We start from the raw sequence: 23,724 nt of genomic DNA, 5'->3' as shown, positions 1-23,724 counted from the left end.
CATCTGTAAAAGTTGTGAGGGTTTTAGGTGTTAAGTCAAACTTCTTTAGCCTCCTGAGGTTGAAGAGGTGCTGTTGCCTTCTTCACCACACTGTCTGTGTGGGTGGACCATTTCAGTTTGTCAGTGATGTGTACACCAAGGTACTTCAAATGTATTTCAATCAATCAAATGTATTTATAAAGCCCTTCTTACATCAGCTGATGTCACAAAGTGCTGTATAGAAACCCAGCCTAAAACCCCAAACAGCATGCAATGCAGGTGTAGAAGAACCTGCTTTCCACCTTCTCCACTGTAGTCCCATCGATGTGGATAAGGGGGTGCTCCCTCTGCTGTTTCCTGAAGTTCACAATCATCTCCTTTGTTTTGTTGACGTTGAGTGAGAGGTTATTTTCCTGGCACCACACTCCCAGAGCCTTCACCTCTTCCCTGTAGGCTATCTCATCGTCGTTGGTAATCAAGCCTACTACTGTTGTGTCGTCTGCCAACTTGATGATTGAGTTGGAGGCATGCTTGGCCACGCAGTCAGGGGTGAACAGGGAATACAGGTCGGGGCTGAGCATGTACGCTTGTGGGGCCCCAGTGTTGAGGATCAGCAAAGAAGAGGTGTTGTTTCCTACCTTCACCACCTGGGGGCGACCTGTCAGGAAGTCCAGGACCCAGTTGCAAAGGGCAGGGTTCAAACCCAGGGCATCGAGATTGATGATGAGCTTGGAAGGTACTATGGTGTTGAAGGCTGAGCTATAGTCAATGAACAGCATTCTTACATAGGTATGCCTCTTGTCCAGATGGGACAGGGCAGTGTGGTGGCGATTGCATCGTCTGTGGATCTATTGGGGCGGTAAGCCAATTGAAGACGGTCTAGGGTGGCAGGTAAGGTGGAGGTGATATGATCCTTGACTAGTCTCTCAAAGCACTTCATGATTCCAATTCGTAAGTCGCTCTGGATAAGAGCGTCTGCTAAATGACTTAAATGTAAAAAAATGTAAATGTAATGATGAGAGGTGAGTGCTACAGGGCGATAGTCATCTACTTCAAACACACACAACTACAAAAGTTTGCGGTCACTGAGAAATGTCCTTGATTTTGAAAGAGAAGCAGATTTTCTGTCCATTAAAATAACATCAAATTATTCAGAAACACACAGGGGAGTGATGGTTGCTGATATTGGGCCTCTGTACGCCTGTAAGGCTCTCCAGAGGGTAGTGAGGTCTGCCCAACGCATCTCCAGGGGCAAACTACCTGCCCTCCAGGACACCTACACCACCCGATGTCATAGGAAGGCCATAAAGATCATCAAGGACAACAACCACCCGAGCCACTGCCTGTTCACCCCGCTATCATCCAGAAGGCGAGGTCAGTACAGGTGCATCAAAGCTGGCACCGAGAGACTGAAAAACAGCTTCTATCTCAAGGCCATCAGACTGTTAAACAGCAATCACTAACATTGAGTGGCTGCTGCCAACATACTGACTCAAATCTCTAGCCACTTTAATAATGGGAATTGGACGTAATAAATGTATCACTAGTCACTTTAAACAATGCCACTTTATATAATGTTTACATACCCTACATTACTCATCTCATATGTATATACTGTACTCTATACCATCTATTGCATCTTGCCTATGCCGTTCGGCCATCGCTCATTCATATATTTATATGTACATATTCTTATTCATTTCTTTACACTTGTGTGTAAAAGGTAGTTGTTGTGAAATTGTTAGATTACTTGTTAGATATTACTGCATGGTCGGAACTAGAAGCACAAGCATTTCGCTACATTCGCATTAACATCTGCTAACCTTGTGTATGTGACCAATAACATTGGATTTGAAAATAATATGCTGTGATAACTGCACTGTCGTTTTGATTTCGTAGTGAAAAAAACATTGTTTTCGGTTAGGGATTTTTCTTAATGTTAAGGATCCCAATTTTGTTTACATGATTTAACGTTTAAACGTTCAGACCCCTACTCCTTGATATCAACCAATCGGCATCCAGAATCCAAACAACCAGTTTTATAATAAACGACATATCGCCATCCCTCTCTCGCTCTAGTAATCTTGACTGAGTCTGAGAGGTCTCCTTTAACACTGGCAGCTGAAGTAGAGTACCAATCACCTTGCCTCAGGGAGACAATGCTCTTTCCTCACTCAAGCCATAACCTACTACACAGCACTGAAAAGTAGGCTACTGGTAAAACCCTTCAGATTCACCACACCCCAGACTCTTGACTCAACCGGTATTGGCGCCAACATCGATCCCATCTCGTTTCTCTTCAAAGTATTGCATCGCAATCAAAAGGCAGCTGTCTACTGCCTACCTATCTCCAAAAGGCATGTACCTTCCCAGATTGTATTTTACCAGAAGATAGCTTAACTGAAAATGCAATCCCATTTGATACCTGATTCAAAGGCAGCATCATTTGTGGATTGAAACAGACCCACCATCATCTACTCTCCATCTATGGTTCCTGCTGACACTCACCCCCCACGCCCATTTCAGCCTGTGGAGTGTCAGCAGCAGAAGGGCCAGTGTCTCTCCGCTCTCTCAGCATGGCTGTGGATGGCTCCTGTGACTAAAGTGTGTGGTTAACAAGCAGTTTCATCACTGCAGCTCTGTCTCTGCTAACCCACAGTAGCACTACACAAAGGCCTGGGACACACGCAGGGCTAGCTAGCGCCTGGGTCTCCCGCCGCGATGAGACAGGACAACTACCGCCACATGGTGCCATCCGAGACCAGAATCGCAGAAATCTGGACTGACCCAAGGAGAGATGCAAGAGGAGAGAAGAGAGGGAGGGGAGGGATGGAGGAGGCAGTGAGAGAAGGGGTGGTGATAACAGCAGAGTCCATACAGAGACGCTCTTCATCAGCCAGTGACAGGCCAGGGACCCAAATGAGTCCCACTGTCCACTAACACTGCTCTAATTAATGATCACTGTCAGCAGGGCTGGGGAGAGGAACATACACTGCTGTACAGTAGACTACACCTAGCCCAGTCTGTCAACACAGGGCTGGAGAGAGGAACCTACACCTAGCCCAGTCTGTCAACACAGGGCTGGAGAGAGGAACCTACACCTAGCCCAGTCTGTCAACACAGGGCTGGAGAGAGGAACCTACACCTAGCCCAGTCTGTCAACACAGGGCTGGAGAGAGGAACCTACACCTAACCCAGTCTGTCAGCACAGGGCTGGAGAGAGGAACCTACACCTAACCCAGTCTGTCAGCACAGGGCTGGAGAGAGGAACCTACACCTAACCCAGTCTGTCAGCACAGGGCTGGAGAGAGGAACCTACACCTAACCCAGTCTGTCAACACAGGGCTGGAGAGAGGAACCTACACCTAACCCAGTCTGTCAGCACAGGGCTGGAGAGAGGAACCTACACCTAACCCAGTCTGTCAGCACAGGGCTGGAGAGAGGAACCTACACCTAACCCAGTCTGTCAGCACAGGGCTGGAGAGAGGAACCTACACCTAACCCAGTCTGTCAGCACAGGGCTGGAGAGAGGAACCTACACCTAACCCAGTCTGTCAGCACAGGGCTGAAGAGAGGAACCTACACCTAACCCAGTCTGTCAGCACAGGGCTGAAGAGAGGAACCTACACCTAACCCAGTCTGTCAGCACAGGGCTGAAGAGAGGAACCTACACCTAACCCAGTCTGTCAGCACAGGGCTGGAGAGAGGAACCTACACCTAACCCAGTCTGTCAGCACAGGGCTGGAGAGAGGAACCTACACCTAGCCCAGTCCCCATACAGATCTGGGACCAGACTAGACAACACATAGGCTATCACACCCTCACACCCAATAGGAAGTCTCCACCAGGGAAGATGGATACAGTGAGATAAGAACTTCTAAACTAGCTTTCATAGAGGGGGAGAAGTGTTCAGTTCAAACTGTCCAGTTGAATTCTATCAAGTAGCCTATAGGCTACTATAAAAATGGTAAGGTCATGACGCACAAGGCATTTCCTGGACATTGTAAAACTGGGTAGAGAGCTCACTCTGATACTCTCAAAATGGTGTAGGACTGAAGAAATAGCCTATAGAGATTGAAAAAACTAACTTTAGTGAGGCCTGGACATTTGATAGGATTTTTGTAGCGATTTTGTTTTTGGTCACAGCGGGGGGCCCTGTGGATTGGAGCCAACAAGGTTCACAGCGGGACACGCTGGACAAAGAGGCGCAACTACAAACCCTGCTGCTCAGCCCTCTGGGAGATTGATGGACTTCAAAAACAACTTTGAACACAGTCCCATGTATTCTTCATTTCACATCCACTTAGGAAGCACCTCTCACTCTCTCCTCTTCCCCTCCCTCCCTCTACTCTTCCTCTCTTTTCTCCTCTCCTCCTCCCCTTTCTTCTCTCCTCTCCCCTTCTCATCAACTCTCTGTCTCTTTTCCAGCACACCCCTCCTGGTGCGCTAGCCTTTTCATGTTCGGGCCATGCTCAGACTGGTGCTAAAATACTAATAAATTGGTCTCAGGGAGCCACTTGGGACTGTGCTCTGTGAGGGCTTTTGATAAATCGTGGCATCAAGATGAATGGGGGCATTCTGGGGCTGGGTAGTGACGTGTTCAGGGAGTGGAGTAAGGTGGTCAGGGGGTGGGGCTGGAGCAGTCAAGGACCTTGAAGATAGGGCTGAATGTTCCGTCTCTCAGAGGGTCACCTCCACCAGTGTTTCGCTCCAGCCCTTTCTCTAGTGTTTAAGTTTGATCTGTCAATCATCACAAACAAAGAGCCCCACATCCTGCAATGTACTGCAACCCTGTTGTGGAGGAGTGACTGTCACAACATAATATGGACAGGACTCACAAATGAACAGACAGATTTGTCATCTCATGCCCCACTCTCACTCCGAGTGCAGCCCACTTTGACAATCCCTATGTCATAAGACCTCCAACCCTGACCCTGAGAGATCAGCAACCTTATCTCAAAATGGAGCATAGTCTCAAATCAAATGTTATTTGTCACATGCCTCGTAAACAACAGGTTTGGACTAACAGTTAAATGCTTACTTAGGAGTCCTTCCCAACAAAGCAGAGAGAAAGAAAATAGAGAAACACTAGAAAAGAAAATGCAATGTTCATGTCGTCTCCATTTGCTCATCTGGGACACCACTCAGATGTCAGCGAGAGAGCTAAGTTTATTAGGATCCCCATTAGCTACTGCACATACAAACCCTGTGCTTAAACTAATAACACACAAATTATTGTATTTTTGTTGTCTATTGAATACATCATTTAAACATTCACAGTGTAGATTGGAAAAAGTATGTGAACCCCTAGGCTAATGACTTTTCCAAAAGCTAATTGGAGTCAGGAGTCAGCTAACCTGGAGTCAGCTAACCTGGAGTCAGCTAACCTGGAGTCCAATCAATGAGACGAGTTTGAAGATGTTGGTTAGAGCTGCCTTGCCCTATAAAAAACACTCACAAAATTTGAGTTTGCTATTCACAAGACGCGTTGCCTGATGTGAACCATGCCGCGAACAAAAGAGATCTCAGAAGATTAAGATTTGTTGACTTGCATAAAGCTGGAAAGGGTTACAAAAGTATCTCTAAAAGCCTTGATGTTCTTCAGTCCACAGTAAGACAAATTGTCTATAAATAGAGAAAGTTCAGCACTGTTGCTACTCTCCCTAGGAGTGGCCGTCCTGCAAAGATGACTGCAAGAGCACAGCGCAGAATGCTCAATGAGGTTAAGAAGAATCCTAGAGTGTCAGCTAAAGACTTACAGAAATCTCTGGAGCATGCTAACATCTCTGTGGATGAGTCTACGATACGTAAAACAAGAATGGTGTTCATGGGAGGACACCACAGAAGAAGCCACTGTTGTCCAAAAACAACCTTGCTGCACGTCTGAAGTTTGCAAATGTGCACCTGGATGTTCCACAGCGCTACTGGAAAAATATTCTGTGGACAGATGACACTACAGCTGAGTTGTTTGGAAGCAACACACAGCACTATGTGTGGAGAAAAAAATAGCACAGTGCACTAACATCAAAACCTCATCCTAACTGTTATGTATGTTGGAGGGAGCATGGTTTGGGACTGCTTTGCTACCTCCGGGCCTGGACAGCTTGCTATCATCGACGGAAAAATGAATTCCCAAGTTTATCAAGACATTTTGCAGGAGAATGTTAGGCTATCTGTCCACCAATTGAAGCTCAAAAGAAGTTGGGTGATGCAACAGGACAACGACCCAAAAAACACAGAAGTAAATCAACAACAGAATGGCTTCAACAGAATAAAATACGCATTCCGGAGTTGCCCAGTCAGAGTCCTGACCTCAGCCGGATTGAGATACTGTGGCATGACCTCAAGAGAGCAGTTCACACCAGAAATTCCAAGAATATTGCTGAACTGAAACAGTTTTGTACAGAGGAATGGTCCCAAATTCCTCCTGACCGCTGTGCAGGACTGATCCACAACTACAGACATCTGGATTTGTTATGGCGGTTTTGGAGCGGTGGCTTCTTCCTTGCTGAGCGGCCTTTCAGGTTATGTCGAAATAGGACTTGTTTTACTGTGGATATAGATACTTTTGTACCTGTTTCATCCAGCATCTTCAGAAGGACCTTTGCCGTTTTTCACACAAAAGTACCTTCATCTCTAGGAGACAGAACGTGTCTCATTCCTGAGCGGTATGATGGCTGCGTGGTCCCATGGTGTTCATACTTGCATACTATTGTTTGTACAGATGAACGTGGTACCTTCAGGCGTTTGGAAATTGCTCCCAAGGATGAACCAGACTGATGGAGGTCTACACATTTTTTCTGAGGTCTTGGCTGATTTCTTTTGATTGTCCTATGATGTCAAGCAAAGAGGCACTGAGTTTGAAGGTAGGCCTTGATATACACTGCTCAAAAAAATGAAGGGAACACTAAAATAACACATCCTAGATCTGAATGAATGAACTATTCTTATTAAATACTTTTTTCTTTACATAGTTGAATGTGCTGACAACAAAATCACACAAAAATTATTAATGGAAATCAAATTTATCAACCCATGGAGGTCTGGATTTGGAGTCACACTCAAAATTAAAGTGGAAAACCACACTACAGTCTGATCAAACTTTGAAGTCAAAATGAGGCTCAGTAGTGTGTGTGGCCTTCACGTGCCTGTATGACCTCCCTACAACGCCTGGGCATGCTCCTGATGAGGTGGCGGATGGTCTCCTGAGGGATCTCCCCCCAGACCTGGACTAAAGCATCCGCCAACTCCTGGACAGTCTGTGGTGCAACGTGGCGTTGGTGGATGGAGCGAGACATGATGTCCCAGATGTGCTCAATTGGATTCAGGTCTGGGGAACGGGCGGGCCAGTCCATAGCATCAATGCCTTCCTCTTGCAGGAACTGCTGACACACTCCAGCCACATGAGGTCTAGCATTGTCTTGCATTAGGAGGAACCCAGGGCCGACCGCACCAGCATATGGTCTCACAAAGGGTCTGAGGATATCATCTCGGTACCTAATGGCAGTCAGGCTACCTCTGGCGAGCCCATGGAGGGCTGTGCGGCCCCCCCAAAAAATGCCACCCCGCACCATGACTGACCCACCGCCAAACCGGTCATGCTGGAGGATGTTGCAGGCAGCAGAACGTTCTCCACGGCGTCTCCAGACTCTGTCACATGTGCTCAGTGTGAACCTGCTTTCATCTGTGAAGAGCACAGGGCGCCAGTGGCGAATTTGCCAATCTTGGTGTTCTCTGGCAAATGCCAAACGTCCTGCACGGTGTTGGGCTGTGAGCACAACCTCCACCTGTGGACGTCGGGCCCTCATACCACCCTCATGGAGTCTGTTTCTGACCGTTTGAGCAGACACATGCACATTTGTGGCCTGCTGGAGGTCATTTTGCAGGGCTCTGGCAGTGCTCCTCCTGCTCCTTCTTGCACAAAGGCGGAGGTAGCGGTCCTGCTGCTGGGTTGTTGCCCTCCTACGGCCTCCTCCACGTCTCCTGATGTACTGGCCTGTCTCCTGGTAGCGCCTCCATGCTCTGGACACTACGCTGACAGACACAGCAAACCTTCTTGCCACAGCTCGCATTGATGTGCCATCCTGGATGAGCTGCACTACCTGAGCCACTTGTGTGGGTTGTAGACTCTGTCTCATGCTACCACTAGAGTGAAAGCACCGCCAGCATTCAAAAGTGACCAAAACATCAGCCAGGAAGCATAGGAACTGAGAATTTGTTCCTGGTCACCACCTGCAGAACCACTCCTTTATTGGGGGTGTCTTGCTAATTGCCTATAATTTCCACCTGTTGTCTATTCCATTTGCATAACAGCATGTGAAATTTATTGTCAATCAGTGTTGCTTCCTAAGTGGACAGTTTGATTTCACAGAAGTGTGATTGACTTGGAGTTACATTGTGTTGTTTAAGTGTTCCCTTTATTTTTTTGAGCAGTGTACATCCACAGGTACACCTCCAGTTGACTCAAATTATTTCAATTAGCCTATCAGAAGCTTCTAAAGCCATGACATGATTTTCTGGAATTTTCCAAGCTGTTTAAAGGCACAGTCAACTTTGTGTATGTAAACTTCTGACCCCCTGGAATTGTGATACAGTGAGTTATAAATGAAATAATCTGTCTGTAAACAATTGTTGGAAAAATGACTTGTGTCATGCACAAAGTAGATGTCCTAACTGACATGCCAAAACTATAGTTTGTTGGTTGAAAAACGAGTTTTAATGACTCCAACATAAGTGTACGTAAACTTCCGACTTCAACTGTACCTCTCTGCATATTCATAACAACTTTGTCAATATGACTTGAACATGATAATTGACCATCCGATTTTACTCCTAGAGTTCAGCTTCTTCAACTTGTTCCATGACACTTTATGTAAACCTCAACTGGAGTTGTACGTCTTAGAGAATGTTTTGAACCAAATACAATGCTTTCGGTTTGAGATGTATTTAAGAGAGACAGAGAGACGAGTGAAGCGCTCCCGAGAGAGGGGGGGGCGGGGGGGTAGTGGTGGGCAGACTGGGAGAGTGAGAAAAACCTCAGCCTTTGAACTATGTCGAGAGAGGATGAGAGGCTGTGGAAAAGAGGAGAGAGAGATGAGACAGATTTTACGCCTGGTGATGTCAGCTGTTTGAATGGAAGGATAGGAAGAACAGAACAGTTGCTCCACAACCCTGCAGTTATGCCAACCATCTCAGGACCACCTCGAGCCCTTTCTCTCTGAGTCTTTTGTTTCCACAGAGGAAGTGATTAAAAAGAGAAGACTTTAGACTTGTGAAAAATATGAGGATATATACACGATGGAGGAAAGAAGAAGCCACACTGAAAACCAACCTCTCCTCTGACAGTTGTGCTTTTGTCAATTTAAACTCCCCATTCCATACAAAACCAATAGCCTTTCTCTGAGTAGAAAACACTATTCCAACTCTGACTGTGTACAAAATGGCACCCTAATCCCTATGGGCCCTGGTCAAAGGTAATGTACTATAGAGGAAATAGGGTTCCATTTAGAACACAGCCTCTGTTTTTCTGCCCGTCCCCCTACCCTCCCTCCAGGGGGCCCAAAGCACTGAGGGCTTCTGACCTTGGGAACAGATAACATCCTGGGGTTTTAACAAACGAGCTGAGATCATTACGCCAATTAGGCCTAGCCAAACTTACATCAGGACTTGGCTGTGACTGTACACAGGGGATAGCCTATAGGGTCCATTGCTAATTGCGGGCTTGGGAAAAAGCAGATGGGTGTCGGTGTCACAAAAGGGAAGCAGAGCTGGGAAGAATCATTCAACTCTGGTAGCTAACATTCCATCAGGTTGCTGTGGGTATGAATCGGGCTCAGATAGCGAGAAGTGTACAGTTATTGCTCTTGTAACTCCAGCTCATAGTATTAGCCAATGAGATGGAGAGGAGAGGCATGCAACCAAATAGCAGTCCTATAAAGAGAATGGTGAACAAATTCATTAAGTCATCTGAAAGTGTTGTGAGTGGGGATGGACAGAAGGACAGTATGCTGAGCAGTCAGAGGCTACCATTGCCAATCTATTGTGGACTCCAGAGCAGAGGAACAGAGGGGGGCGTGGGGGGGGAGAAAGAGAGAGAGAAAGAGAGAGGGGGAGAGAGCAAGAGAGATGGGGGTAAAAATTATTTGAATTCAATCACTGTTTGAACACATCTCTTTCAATTTAAAAACTTTCCCTACATGTTTGCCCATTGAAGTGGTCAGAAAGTGACTTTTTCCCCCCTGAATGCCAAAACATTTCAGAGAAAAAGGTGCTTAAAGTTTATCCATTTTGCACACCCCACCATACCATGAGACATCCATGTTTTCATCAATGGAAAAGATAAAACGTTTGAGTTATAATTTAAAAGCTTACAAAACAGGGTTGTCAAACTATTTCATAATTTCTTTCTTTTTTAACATCAATGATCTAAAAATGCGTAAACTCCGATTTTTTTCATATTCTGATACGTTGTAGATTAGACCCTATTTCACATCTGAGGTTTTTGTATTGTGCCCACCATCGGTTAAGACACCTGCTCTTGAATACAGGGTGGGTGTCATTTCAACCATAGAAATAGATTTCATAGAATGGACCTATCCCTTCAGATCACTGCAATTTAGCTGGTACACCATTGAAATTGGATTTTAATAGATTTTTAAAAATTCTAATTACTACCAAAGACGGCCGCCGGTCTACCCACCATTGAATGACAACTTAAATGTTTTTCTATTACCTATATTTCTATGATTTCCTATGGAGAATTTACAGCATAATTTAAAACAACAGATATTCCCATTCAAGTCAACATTCTATGATGTGTGGAACTCCAATCATCTTTGTGGTACGATTTGAAAGTTGAAATTTGAATTTTATTCCCATTTTAGTACATTTATGAGCTAAAACATGACACCCACAATGTATTCAAGGGCATGATGTGTCTCAACCGATAGCAGGCACAACACAAAAACCATCAAATGATGTAGAATAGGGTCTAAGCTACAACAAATGATGTAGAATAGGGTCTAAGCTACAACAAATGTGAATATGAAGAAAAAAACGAATGTACGCATTTTTAGATAATTTATGTTCAAAGTAAAAAATTAAATACACTTTTTTTCAAGACATTTTGAAATAGTTTGACAATCCTTTTTGTAACCTTTTAAAATATATCAATCTCAAATGTTTCTTTTTTTCCAGTGATGAAGACATGTCTAATGGTATGGTATGTAAAATAGGTCCACTTTCAGCACCTTTATCTCTTGAATGTTTTGGCATTCAGGTCCAAAAGTCACTTTCTGACCACTTCTACAATGGGTAAAAATGTATGGAAGGTTTTGTTCAAATCAAAAGGGGTGTTGTCAGAAAGTGATAGAAATCAAATGGATTTGCCCATAGGGGTAACGGAAGTTCAGTCTTCACACAGGGACCAGCAGGAGGCTGGAGAAAACAGTGTCACAGAGACAGCCAGCAGGTTAGTGGATGGTGTTGACACTGCAGCGGGGTGGGAAGAGAAAGAATGGAGAGGGGGCAGCAGAGTGGATGGAAGAGTAACAAGCGGGACTACAATGGGCTACCCTCATTCACATGACCAGAGAGGGGGAACCATGTTTAGAGGCTAGCCCCTTGGCCTGAAGTCCTGAGAGCACAGGTCTAGGGATCAGGCGTAGGGGGATACAAAGTATACATCCCCCAAAACCATATAGGGGTCAGAAGCTGTGTTAACAGTCATGGATACCCCCTGACAGAAACACACATCACCACCGACCACACCCCTTTCCAGATATTCTCCGGTATTATTTAGCTTCATATGAGACTGACATATCACTAAACTCAATGGCTGAGCTCATATGAGGCATTTAAAAGGGTAAACAAGCTCAAAATGTGGACCTTAAGATGTGCAAAGATAAAATTACTTAAAATGACCAACACTTTCAACTTCTGCGTCTGAGTACAACACCATATGCTGACCTTTGGTTCAAGGTAGTAGGTCTATAGACCATATTTCTGGCTTCAGGTTACATATTTGGGTATAGAATGGATACCCTGGGAAACAACATCTATATTTTCTAACACACGATAAGCTCATTATATACAAACAAGACGAATCCAATATTGATGTGGTAATTCCTCCTGAAGGTAATGTGTATGCTATCATATTCCACCCCACCACTTCCAAATAGCTCTGGGTTCTTTCTGATACCATTATCTCCATCTAGTGGAAAATGGAGTAAATTACAAATCCAATCTGGAAATACCAGGGGAGAATGACTGCCCCCTCTCATTGAAGCCACGGAAGTCAAATCAAATCTTCTTTCTCACATGTTTCGTAAACAACAGGTGTAGACTAACAGTGAAATGTTTACTTACGGGCCCTTGCGAACAACGCAAAAAAAGAATATAGAAATAGTATACTTTAAAAAAATAATAATGATAACACGAGGAATAAATGAAAAATAATAACACGAAGAATGGAAACATAATAACACAAAGAATAATGGAAACATAATAACACAAAGAATAATGGAAACATAATAACACAAAGAATAATGGAAACATAATAACACAAGGAATAAATACACAATGAGTAACAATATCTTGGCTATATACACAGAGTACCAGTACCGAGTCGATGTGCAGGGGTATGAGGTAATTGACAGCCTCCAGTCTTCTGGGAAGGGTTTCCACTAAATGTTGGAACATCCCAAAGATTGGAAAGCAGCTGCGGTCATTGCCCTCTTCAAAGGGGGGGGGGGGGGGGGGGGGGGGCACTCTTGACCCAAACTGCTACAGACCTATATCTATCCTACCCTGCCTTTCTAAGGTCTTCGAAAGCCAAGTCAACAAACAGATTACCGACCATTTCGAATCCCACAGTACCTTCTCCGCTATGCAATCTGGTTTCAGAGCTGGTCATGGGTGCACCTCAGCCACGCTCAAGGTCCTAAACGATATCTTAACCGCCATCGATAAGAAACAATACTGTGCAGCCGTATTCATTGACCTGGCCAAGGCTTTCGACTCTGTCAATCACCACATCCTCATCGGCAGACTCGATAGCCTTGGTTTCTCAAATGATTGCCTTGCCTGGTTCACCAACTACTTCTCTGATAGAGTGTCAAATCGGAGGGTCTGTTGTCCGGGCCTCTGGCAGTCTCTATGGGGGTGCCACAGGGTTCAATTCTTGGACCGACTCTCTTCTCTGTATACATCAATGATGTCGTTCTTGCTGCTGGTGAGTCTCTGATCCACCTCTACGCAGACGACACCATTCTGTATACTTCTTGCCCTTCTTTGGACTCTTCAATGCCTTACAACTCTCCTTCCGTGGCCTCCAATTGCTCTTAAATACAAGTAAAACTAAATGCATGCTCTTCAACCGATCGCTGCCTGCACCTGCCCGCCTGTCCAACATCACTACTCTGGACGGCTCTGACTTAGAATATGTGGACAACTACAAATACCTAGGTGTCTGGTTAGACTGTAAACTCTCCTTCCAGACACACATCAAACATCTCCAATCCAAAGTTAAATCTATAATTGGCTTCCTATTCCGCAACAAAGCATCCTTCACTCATGCTGCCAAACATTCCCTTGTAAAACTGACCATCCTACCAATCCTCGACTTTGGTGATGTCATTTACAAAATAGCCTCCAATACCCTACTCAATGAATTGGATGCAGTCTATCACAGTGCCATCCGTTTTGTCACCAAAGCCCCATATACTACCCACCACTGCGACCTATACGCTCTCGTTGGCTGGCCCTCGCTTCATACTCGTCGCTCCAGGTCCTCTACAAGACCCTGCTAGGTAAAGTCCCCCCTTATCTCAGCTCACTGGTAACCATAGCAGCACCCACCTGTAGCACGCGCTCCAGCAGGTATAACTCTCTGGTCACCCCCAAAACCAATTCTTCCTTTGGCCGCCTCTCCTTCCAGTTCTCTGCTGCCAATGACTGGAACGAACTACAAAAATCTCTGAAACTGGAAACACTTATCTCCCTCACTAACTTCAAGCACCAGCTGTCAGAGCAGCTCACAGATTACTGCACCTGTACATAGCCCATCTATAATTTAGCCCAAACAACTACCTCTTTCCCTACTGTATTTATTTATTTAGCTCCTTTGCACCCCATTATTTCTATCTCTACTTTGCACATTCTTCAACTGCAAATCTACCATTCCACTGTTTTACTTGCTATATTGTATTTACTTCGCCACCATGGCCTTTTTTTTGTCTTCACCTCCCTTATCTCACCTCACTTGCTCACATTGTATATAGACTTATTTTTCTACTGTATTATTGACTGTATGTTTGTTTTACTCCATGTGTAACTCTGTGTTGTTGTATGTGTCGAACTGCTTTGCTTTATCTTGGCCAGGTCGCAATTGTAAATGAGAACTTGTTCTCTACTTGCCTTCCTGGTTAAATTAAGGTGAAATAAAATAAAATTGTTGAGGGGATTTTCTTCCATTCAACCACAAGAGCATTAGTGAGGTTGGGCACTGTTGGTCGGTCAATTAGGCCTGGCTCCAATTCATCCCAAAGGTGTTCGATGGAGTTGAAGTCAGGGCTCTGTGCATGCCAGTCAAGTTCTTCCACACCGATCTCAACAAACCATTTCTGTATGAACCACGCTTTATGCATGGGGGCATTGTCAAGCCGAAACAGGGAAGGGCCATCCCCAAACTGTTGCCACAAAGTTGAAAGCACAGAATCGCCGAATGTAATGTAATTGTATACAGTAGTGTGAAGATTTCCCTTCACTGGAACTAATGGGGAAAACAGCCCCAGACCATTATTCCTCCTCCACCAAACTTTACAGTTGGCACTATGCATTTGGGCAAGTAGCGTTCTCCTGGCATAGGCCAAATCCAAATTCGCACTACCCTCTGTAGCGCCTTGCAGTCAGATGCCAAGCATATCAAGAGGTGATGCAGCCAGTCAAGATCATCTCAATGGTGCAGCTGTAGAACTTGTTGAGGATCGGAGGGCCCATGATAAATCTGTTAGTCTCCTGAGGGGTAAGAGGTGTTGTCATACCCTCTTCATGTGTGTCATGTGTCATGTGTGTGGATCATGACAGTTCCTTAGTGATGTGGACACCGAGGAATTTGACGCTCTCGACCTGCTCCACAACAGCCCTGTCGATGTGGATGGGGGCATTCTTGGCCCCCCGTTTCCTGTAGTCCATGATAAGCTACACTGACTTGCTGACGTGGACGGAGATGTTGTTTTACTGGCACCACACTGCCAGGTCTCTGACCTCGTGCCTGTACTTTCATCGTCGTCGGTGATCAGGCCTACTACCGTTGTGTTGTCTGAAAACCTAATGATGGTATTGGAGTCTTGTGTGAACAGGGAGTACAGGAGGGGACTAAGCACACACCGCTGTCGGGGCCCTGTGTTGAGGGTCAGTGTGGCGGATGTGTTGTCTACCCTCACCACCATGAGGCGGCTTGTCAGGAATTCCAGGATCCAGTTGCAGAGGTACAGTGCCTTCAGAAAGTACTCATACCCCTTGACTTCTTACACATTTTGTTGTGTTACAGCCTGAATTTAAAATGTATAAAAAAATGTTTTTCAAGATTGTCACTGGCCTACACACAATGTCTTGAGTCAATAAGTATTCAACCCCTTTGTTATGGTAAGCATAAATAAAAATTGGATTAACAGTCACATAATAAGTTGCATGGACTCACTCTGTGTGCAATAATAGTGTTTGACATGATTTTTGAATGACTACCTCATCTCTGTACCCCACACATACAATTATCGGTAAGGTCTCTAGTCGAGCAGTGAATTTCACACAGATTCAACCAGAAATACCAGGGAGGTTTTCCAATGTCTCTCAAAGAAGGGCACATATTGGTAGATGTGTAAACATTTTTAAAAAGCAGACATATTAATTACACTTTGGATGTTGTATCAATAGACCCAGTCACTACAGAGATACAGGCATCCTTCCTAACTCAGTTGCTGTAGAGTAAAGAAACCACTCAGGGATCTCACCAATGGTGACTTTGAAACAGTTACTCCACACCTAACCTAATTGACAGAATGAATAGAAGAAAGCCTGTCCAGAATACAAAATACTCCAAAAGGCACTAAAGTAATAACGCAAGAAATGTGGCAAAGCACTTCACTTTTTGTCATGAACACAAAGTGTTATATTTGGGGACTCTCTCCATATTTTCAAGCATAGCGGTGACTGCATCATGTTATGGGTATGCTTTTAATTGTTAAGGACTGGGGAGTTTTTCAAAATAAAACGGAATGGAGCTAAGCACAGGCAAAATCCTAGAGGAAAACCCTGTTTCGTCTGCTTTCCACCAGACACTGGGTGCTGAATTCACCTTTCAGCAGGACAATGACCTAAAACACAAGGCCAAATCTACACTGGAGTTGCTTACCAAGAAGACAGTGGTGGTCCTGAGTGGCAGAGTTGTGACTTAAATCTACTTGAAAATCTATGGCAAGACTTGAAAATGGTTGTCTAGCAATGGTCAACCACCAATTTTACAGAGCTTGAAGAATTTTGAAAATAATAATAGGCAAATGTTGCACAATCCAAGTGTGGAAAGCTCTTAGAGACTTACCCAGAAAGACTCACAGCTGTAATTGCTGCCAAAAGTGCTTCTACAAAGTATTGAGTCAGGGGTGTGAATACTTGTGTAAATAAGATATTTTTGTATTTCATTTTCTATAAATGGTTTACTTTATCATTATGGGTTATTGTGTATAGATGTGTGAGATAAACTACAATGTAATCCATTTTGAATTCAGGCTGTAACACAAAATGTGGAATAAGTCAAGGAGTATGAATATTTTCTGAAGGTGTTTAAGCCCAGGGTCCTTAGCTTAGTGATGAGCTTGGAGGGCATTATGGTGGTGAACGCTGAGCTGTAGTCAATGAACAGTATTCTCACGTAGGTGTTCCTTTTGTCCAGGTGGGAAATGACAGTGTGGAGTGCAATAGAGACTGTGTCATCTGTGGATCTATAGGGGCGGTATGCAAAATGGAGTAGTTCCAGGGTGTCTGGGATGAGCTTTTTGATGTGAGCCATGACCAGCCTTTCAAAGCAATTCATGCTACAGATGTGAGTACTATGGCACAATAGTCAATTAGACAGGTTACCTTGGCGTTCTTGGGCACAGGAACTATAGTGGTCTGCTTGAAACATGTACGTATTACAGACTAGGTCAGGGAGAGTTTGAAAATGTTAGAGAAGACACTTGCCAGCTGGTCAGCACATGCTTTGAGTACGCGTCCTGGTACTCTATCTGGCCCTGCGGCCTTGTGATTGTTAACCTGTTTAAAGGGCTTACTCACATCGGCTACGGAGAGCGTGATCACACAGTTGTCTGAAACAGCTGGTGCTCTCATGCATAGTTCAGTGTTTGCTAGCCTTCGAAGCGTGCATAGAAGGTATGTAGCTCATCTGGTAGGCTACCAACACTGGACAGCTCGGGCTGGGTTTCCCTTTGTAATCAGTAATAGTTTACAAGACATGCCACATCTGACGAGCATCAGAGCCTGTGTAGTAGGATTCAATCTTGGTCCTGTATTGACGCTTTGCCTGTTTGATGGTTCGTCGGAGGGCGTAGCAGGATTTCTTATAAATGTCCGGATTAGTGTCCCGCTTCTTGAAAGAGGCAACTCTAGCCTTTAGCTCAATGCAGATGTTGCCTGTAATCCATGGCTTCTGGTTGGGATATGTGCATCGATACACTTATTTATAAAGCCGGTGACTGATGTGGTAAACTCCTCAATGCCATCGGATGAATCCCAGAACACATTCTTACCGTGCTAGCGAAACAGACCTGTAGCTTAGCATCCGCTTCATCAGACCACTTCCATATTGAGTGCGTCACTGGTACTTCCTGTTTGAGTTTTCTCTTGTAAGAAGGAATCAGGATAGAGTTATGGTCAGATTTCCCAAATGGGGAAGGGAAAGGGGGATACCTAGTGTAACGGATGTGAAATGGCTAGCTAGTTAGCGGGTACGCGCTAGTAGCATTTCAATCAGTTACGTCACTTGCTCTGAGACTTAAGTAGTGTTGCCCTTTGCTTTGCAAGGGCCGTGGCTTTTGTGGAGCGATGGGTAACGCTGCTTCGTGGGTGACTGTTGTCGATGTGTGCAGAGGGTCCCTGGTTCGCGCCCGTGTCGAGGCGAGGGGACGGTTTAAAGTTATACTGTTACATTGATGCTGTTGACCCGGATCACTGGTTGCTGCGGAAAAGGAGGAGGTTGAAAGGGGGGTGAGTGTAACGGATGTGAAATGGCTAGCTAGTTAGCGGGTACGCGCTAGTAGCATTTCAATCAGTTACGTCACTTGCTCTGAGACTTAAGTAGTGTTGCCCCTTGCTTTGCAAGGGCCGTGGCTTTTGTGGAGCGATGGGTAACGCTGCTTCGTGGGTGACTGTTGTCGATGTGTGCAGAGGGTCCCTGGTTCGCGCCCGTGTCGAGGCGAGGGGACGGTTTAAAGTTATACTGTTACACTAGTCAGTTGTACAACTGAATGTCTTCAACTGAAATGTGTCTTCTGCATTTAACCCAACCGCTCTGAATCAGAGAGGTGCAGTGGGCTGCCATAATCGACATCCACGTCTTCGGCGCCTGGGGAACAGTGGGTTAACTGCCTTGCTCAGGAGCAGAATGACAGATTGTTACCTTGTCAGTTTGGGGATTCGATCCAGCAACCTTTCAGTGGAGCGTGATCTACCGTTTTCACCTTTAGTTTCTGGTAGAAATGAGGTAAAACGGATTTCAGTTTTCCTTTATTAAAGTCACCGGTCACTAGGTGCACCGCCTCTGGGTGAGAATTTTCTTGTTTGCTTAACGTCTTATGGCTGCAATCCTGTTAACGAGATCGATATGACAACAGCCAGTGAAAGTGCAGGGCGCCAAATTCAAACAATAGAAGTCTCATAATTAAAATTCCTCAAGCATACAAGTATTTCACACCATTTTAAAGATACACTTCTTGTTAATCCCACCAGTGTCCGATTTCAAAAAGGCTTTACAGCGAAAGCACCACAAACGATTATGTTAGGTCACCGCAAAATCACAGAAAAATACAGCCATTTTCCCAGCCAAAGACAGGAGTCACAAAAAGCAAAAATAGAGATAAAATGAATCACTAACCTTTGATGATCTTCATCAGATGACACTCATAGGACTTCATGTTACACAATACATATATGTTTTGTTCGATAAAGTTCATATTTATATCCAAAAACCTCAGTTTACATTGGCGCCATGTTCAGAAATGCCTCCAAAATATCCGGAGAAATTGCAGAGAGCGACGTCAAATAACATAAATACTCATAAACTTTAATGAAAGATACATGTTTTACATAGAATTAAAGATACACTTGTTCTTAATGCAACTGCTGTGTCAGATTTCAAAAAGCTTTACGGCAAAAGCACAATATTCAATCATCTGAGAACAGCGTTCAGCCACAAAAGGAAGCCATTCAGTTACCCGCAAAATTGTGCAGTCAACAAAACTCATAAATAGCATTATAAATCTTCACTTATCGTTGCTGATCTTCGTCAGAATGCACTCCCAGGACTCCCACTTCCAAAGGAAATGTTAGTTTTGTTCGGTAATGTCCATCATTTATGTCCAAATAGCTATTTTTGTTAGAGTGTTTGGTAAACAAATCCAAAGTCAGGAAGCGCGTTCACTAAAAGCAGACAAAATGTCAAATGGTTCCGTAAAAGTCAGTAGAAACATGTCAAACGATGTATTGAATCAATCTTTAGGATGTTTTTAACATAAATCTTCAATAACGTTCCAACCAGAGAATTCCATTGACTTCAGATGTGTGATGGAACAGAGCTCCCTCTCATGTGAACGCGCATGGTCAGCTCATGGCAGACCTGACTCATTCCTGTCTCCTTCGGCCCCACTTCACAGTAGAGGCATCAGACAAGGTTCTACAAACTGATGACATCTAGTGGAAGCCGTAGGAAGTGCAAACTGATCCATATCCCACTGTGTATTCGATAGGCGATGAGTTGAAAATCGACCAACCTCAGATTTCCCACTTCCTGTTTGGATTTCTTCTCAGGTTTTTGCCTGCCATGTGAGTTCTGTTATACTCACAGACATCATTCAAACAGTTTTAGAAACTGCAGAGTGTTTTCTATACAATACTAATAATAATATGCATATATTAGCAACTGGGACTGAGGAGCAGGCAGTTTACTCTGGGCACCTTTCATCCAAGCTACTCAATACTGCCCCTGCAGCCATAAGAAGTTTTAAGGGCCTATACAGATTGTTGAATGTGGTCTTAGTGCCAGCACCGGTTTGTGGTGGTAAATAGACAGCTACGAAATATATAGATGAAATCTCTTGGTAATTGGTGTGGTATACAGCTAGCGTATCATGAGGTATTCTAACTTAGGCGAGCAGAACCCCAAGACTTCCTTAACATTAGAGATCGCACACCAGTTGTTGTTAATAAAGATACACACACCCTCCTCTCAGCTTCCCCGACAGAGCCGTTCTGTCCTGCTGATGTATAGAAAGCAGCTAGATTTATATTAACTAAATCCTTGTTGAGCTATGACTCAGAGAAACATAGGATAATACAGTTCTTCAGATCACATTGATAAGATAGTCTCGAACGGAGCTCATCCAGTTTATTCTCCAGTGATTGTACGTTGGCCATTAGAACGGAGGGCAGAGGCGATTTAACCACTCTTTGACTTATTCTCTTCAGGTATCTCGCACACCGGCTTCTATAGAGCCGTCTCCTCCTTCCACCATTTTTGATGGTGAGTGGAAGCTACAACTGGAGACCCAACGGGGAAGAAGATGGCGTAAGTGGATTTTCTGTTTGAATCAGATGGCGTGTCGAATGGAGAGTGAGAAGAATGTAGAGTGAGAATGGAGAGTGGAGAGTGAGAATGGAGAGTGAGAAGGATTACAGTTGCAAACACAAACTGAAATAAGAGAAGTAATGTGGTTGTGGGATTTAGTAAATCCAAGCCTAGTTCTGATTATTTTTTGGACGGAATGAAGGTTTTGGATCGATGGAGTTACCTGGGAGATCCGTTTGAAGTCTATATGAAAATCATGGATGCGTTAGACAAGAAGAAAATTGGCCCGCAACTGAATCTAGTTGATGATTCCTGCTTTAAGAGCTTTCATTCCCAAACCCATGCAGTGTGATAATTGCAAATTATTTGGTAATGTGTCAAGTGTATGTAGAGGGCAGGAGTATCGTATGCAAGCTGAGACTAAATACTGCAACTGTGGTGGTGAACATGCACCCGAATTCTTTAAATGCCCTGTTAGAGTGAAGGAGACAGAGGTGGGAAGAATAATGTCTACTATCCGAAGGCCGTGAGGAGAGTGGAAGAAAGGAGTGACGTTGAAGAAATAATGGTAGTAGGAGTAGAGACACCAGTGAATATGCCTTGTCAACAGAAGGATCCTGACATGTTGCATGTTAAGAAGGTGAACATTGTAGCGTTTATTGCATTGGTTATCAACTGCACAGCACAAACAGAGAGAAAATCGGAGAAAACAGGCATAGCTGTGAGTGCGGCTGAAAGTTGTTGTTTTTTTACAACAGAGGCCTTACAAGGAATCGATTAATGCTACGTCGTCACAGGCCCCCGAGCCTGTGTAGGGATGTGATTGAACTGACTGAAGAAGTGGAATCGTTTTTGATTGATTTCATCAAAAATCCCAAACAGTAGGTGGTGGCAATACACCAATAGGTTGTAGTCTGTCAAACGGAATGCTTTAAATGTTCACCCCCTGCGATTCATCTGGGTTTCCTCTATCCATCTGTGGTGGTAGTGAATAAAATAATGTTGAAAAGACATTCCTGCTGATAGGCCAAACAATGCAGTAATTGTTACTTTGGGGCTAGGCTAAATCTGGTCTGATTAATCAGGCTGTAATACATCATTAATTGGTATATACAGCCTGACACATTTGAGTGAAAAATTGTGTAAGCCTAAATGTTCCTTGCAAGGTAGAAGGTTTAATAAAATTACATTTAAACTTACTCTACCGGTTGTCTGTGCAGTTTCTCCTTCAGCACTCAATTTTTTTTTTTACAAATATCAACAGGAAATGATTGTTTACCCTAATTTTTTGAGAGCTGGTAGGTATGGTTCTGTCCGCTTGATTTTCTGTTGTGTATTTTACTGCAACGTAAACACTTGCACAATAAACAATAACCAAGTGTAACCAAAACACAGACTGAACGTTGCTTACATTCAGCTGGTAGTGGCAAACCTACCAGCTCTCAAAAAAGTTGGGTAAACAATAATTTCCTGTGGATATTTTGGCTCAAATGTCAAGTGAGTGAAAGACAAACCGCACTACAATCAGTAGAGTAAGTTTAAATGTAATTTTATTCAACATTCTGGCATGAAAGGAACATTTACACAATGTTGAACTCAAATGTGTCAGGCTGTATGCCAATGAATTGTGTTTTATAGCCTGATTAATCAGATAAGACTAAATCCTTGAGTCAGAGCTAGGTAAGCTCACAGAAACGGTAGCCTTCTAGTATTAGGTCCTACCTCCAATACAAGGTTCAATCTCAACCATGTCTCAGTTGGTCATGCAGCCCGTGAAACTTAATTTATTTTACATTACAGGGGCCCACTGCAGCCACCTATACAATAATGTAGGCTATTACTCACAGTTGTAAGTCACTTTGGATAAAATGGCATCCCTAACATCTTCAACACCCCTGAATACAGTAATTACAGACCTTGGCCATTTAGCATTGCAAGCCAGCCTTTATGATGTCAGCTAGAGCAATGGGCTTCAGTACTGTCAGACATAGGCCTGATAATAGCCTGTTATTTCTTATGTCAAATATACCAATTCGTAGAAAATGGATTTATGTATGCATATCACTATGAGTATACTGTCATAACTAAATACAGGCTGATAAGTAGGCCTAAAATCTGATTTCTAGTAATGATGTATGTGTGCACAGGAAGTTGGCTAGCACTGCGCAGGCAGGGGGTTCTGTTCTATAGCTAGCTAGTTTACCTTTTTAGGATCATCGTAGAACACTCCAATACTAGACAGATTGCGTCCAATGCTGCAACTCTCAGTAAAAAGTTGTCCACACTCTTTATATGGTCCCTGTTTGAACTTGTAGGCGATTGTGATGTTCTTGATTGGAGGAGAACCAGTCCGGATGTGTATTTCTGACAACAGCCCCGAGTACAGAACGTACCCTACTATTGTCACAAGACTCAACAAGACGAAAATCAAACACAACATTAACCATTCTGACATGATGTAGGGTCCTAGAATGTAGCTTTGGTTGTTGAAACCTTTTCTGCCTTTGCGATTTGCTAAAACACACTCGGGAATTGATTTATGTTGGTAGCTAACTAGCTGGCTTAAAAGCCAACTAAAGCCACAACTACTTTCACATTTAAAACGTCCGTTAACTCGATAACAACTCTCACATAACCGCATGAACAACGGGTCCGTTCGAATACAGATTCATTTCCCTAAACAAGGACCAGTTGAAAACAACTTCCTGGGATGCACCATCTGTAGAAACGAAAGTGAGGTATCGTTTTATTCCATGACCATTGTTATTCAATATATCAGTCATATAAATTACAGCTACCGACTTTTATAAACCAAACACATCTACCAATGTCATTTCAAATTCAAAACATATCTCAACGAATAAAATTGCGTGTTGTAGAAAATCGGTTAATCTGGTAAACACCCCTTT

The 23,724-nt window shown here is 43.9% G+C and overlaps 1 protein-coding gene across 1 annotated transcript in view; it reads right to left on the bottom strand.

The window, feature by feature from the left end:
- Positions 1-23,524, bottom strand: part of LOC129815263 (testis-expressed protein 264 homolog) — an 88,229-nt gene extending 64,705 nt beyond the window's left edge. Inside the window, exon 1 of the mRNA XM_055868901.1 lies at positions 23,019-23,524. Coding sequence (XP_055724876.1) covers positions 23,019-23,456 — 438 coding nt within the window. The 5' untranslated portion in view covers positions 23,457-23,524. The remainder of the gene's footprint in view (positions 1-23,018) is intronic.
- Between the last annotated feature and the right edge of the window lie 200 nt (positions 23,525-23,724).

This window comes from Salvelinus fontinalis, chromosome 18, assembly GCF_029448725.1.
Source record: "Salvelinus fontinalis isolate EN_2023a chromosome 18, ASM2944872v1, whole genome shotgun sequence".
NCBI lineage: Eukaryota > Metazoa > Chordata > Actinopteri > Salmoniformes > Salmonidae > Salvelinus > Salvelinus fontinalis.
This window is presented reverse-complemented; position numbering and strand designations above follow the sequence as displayed.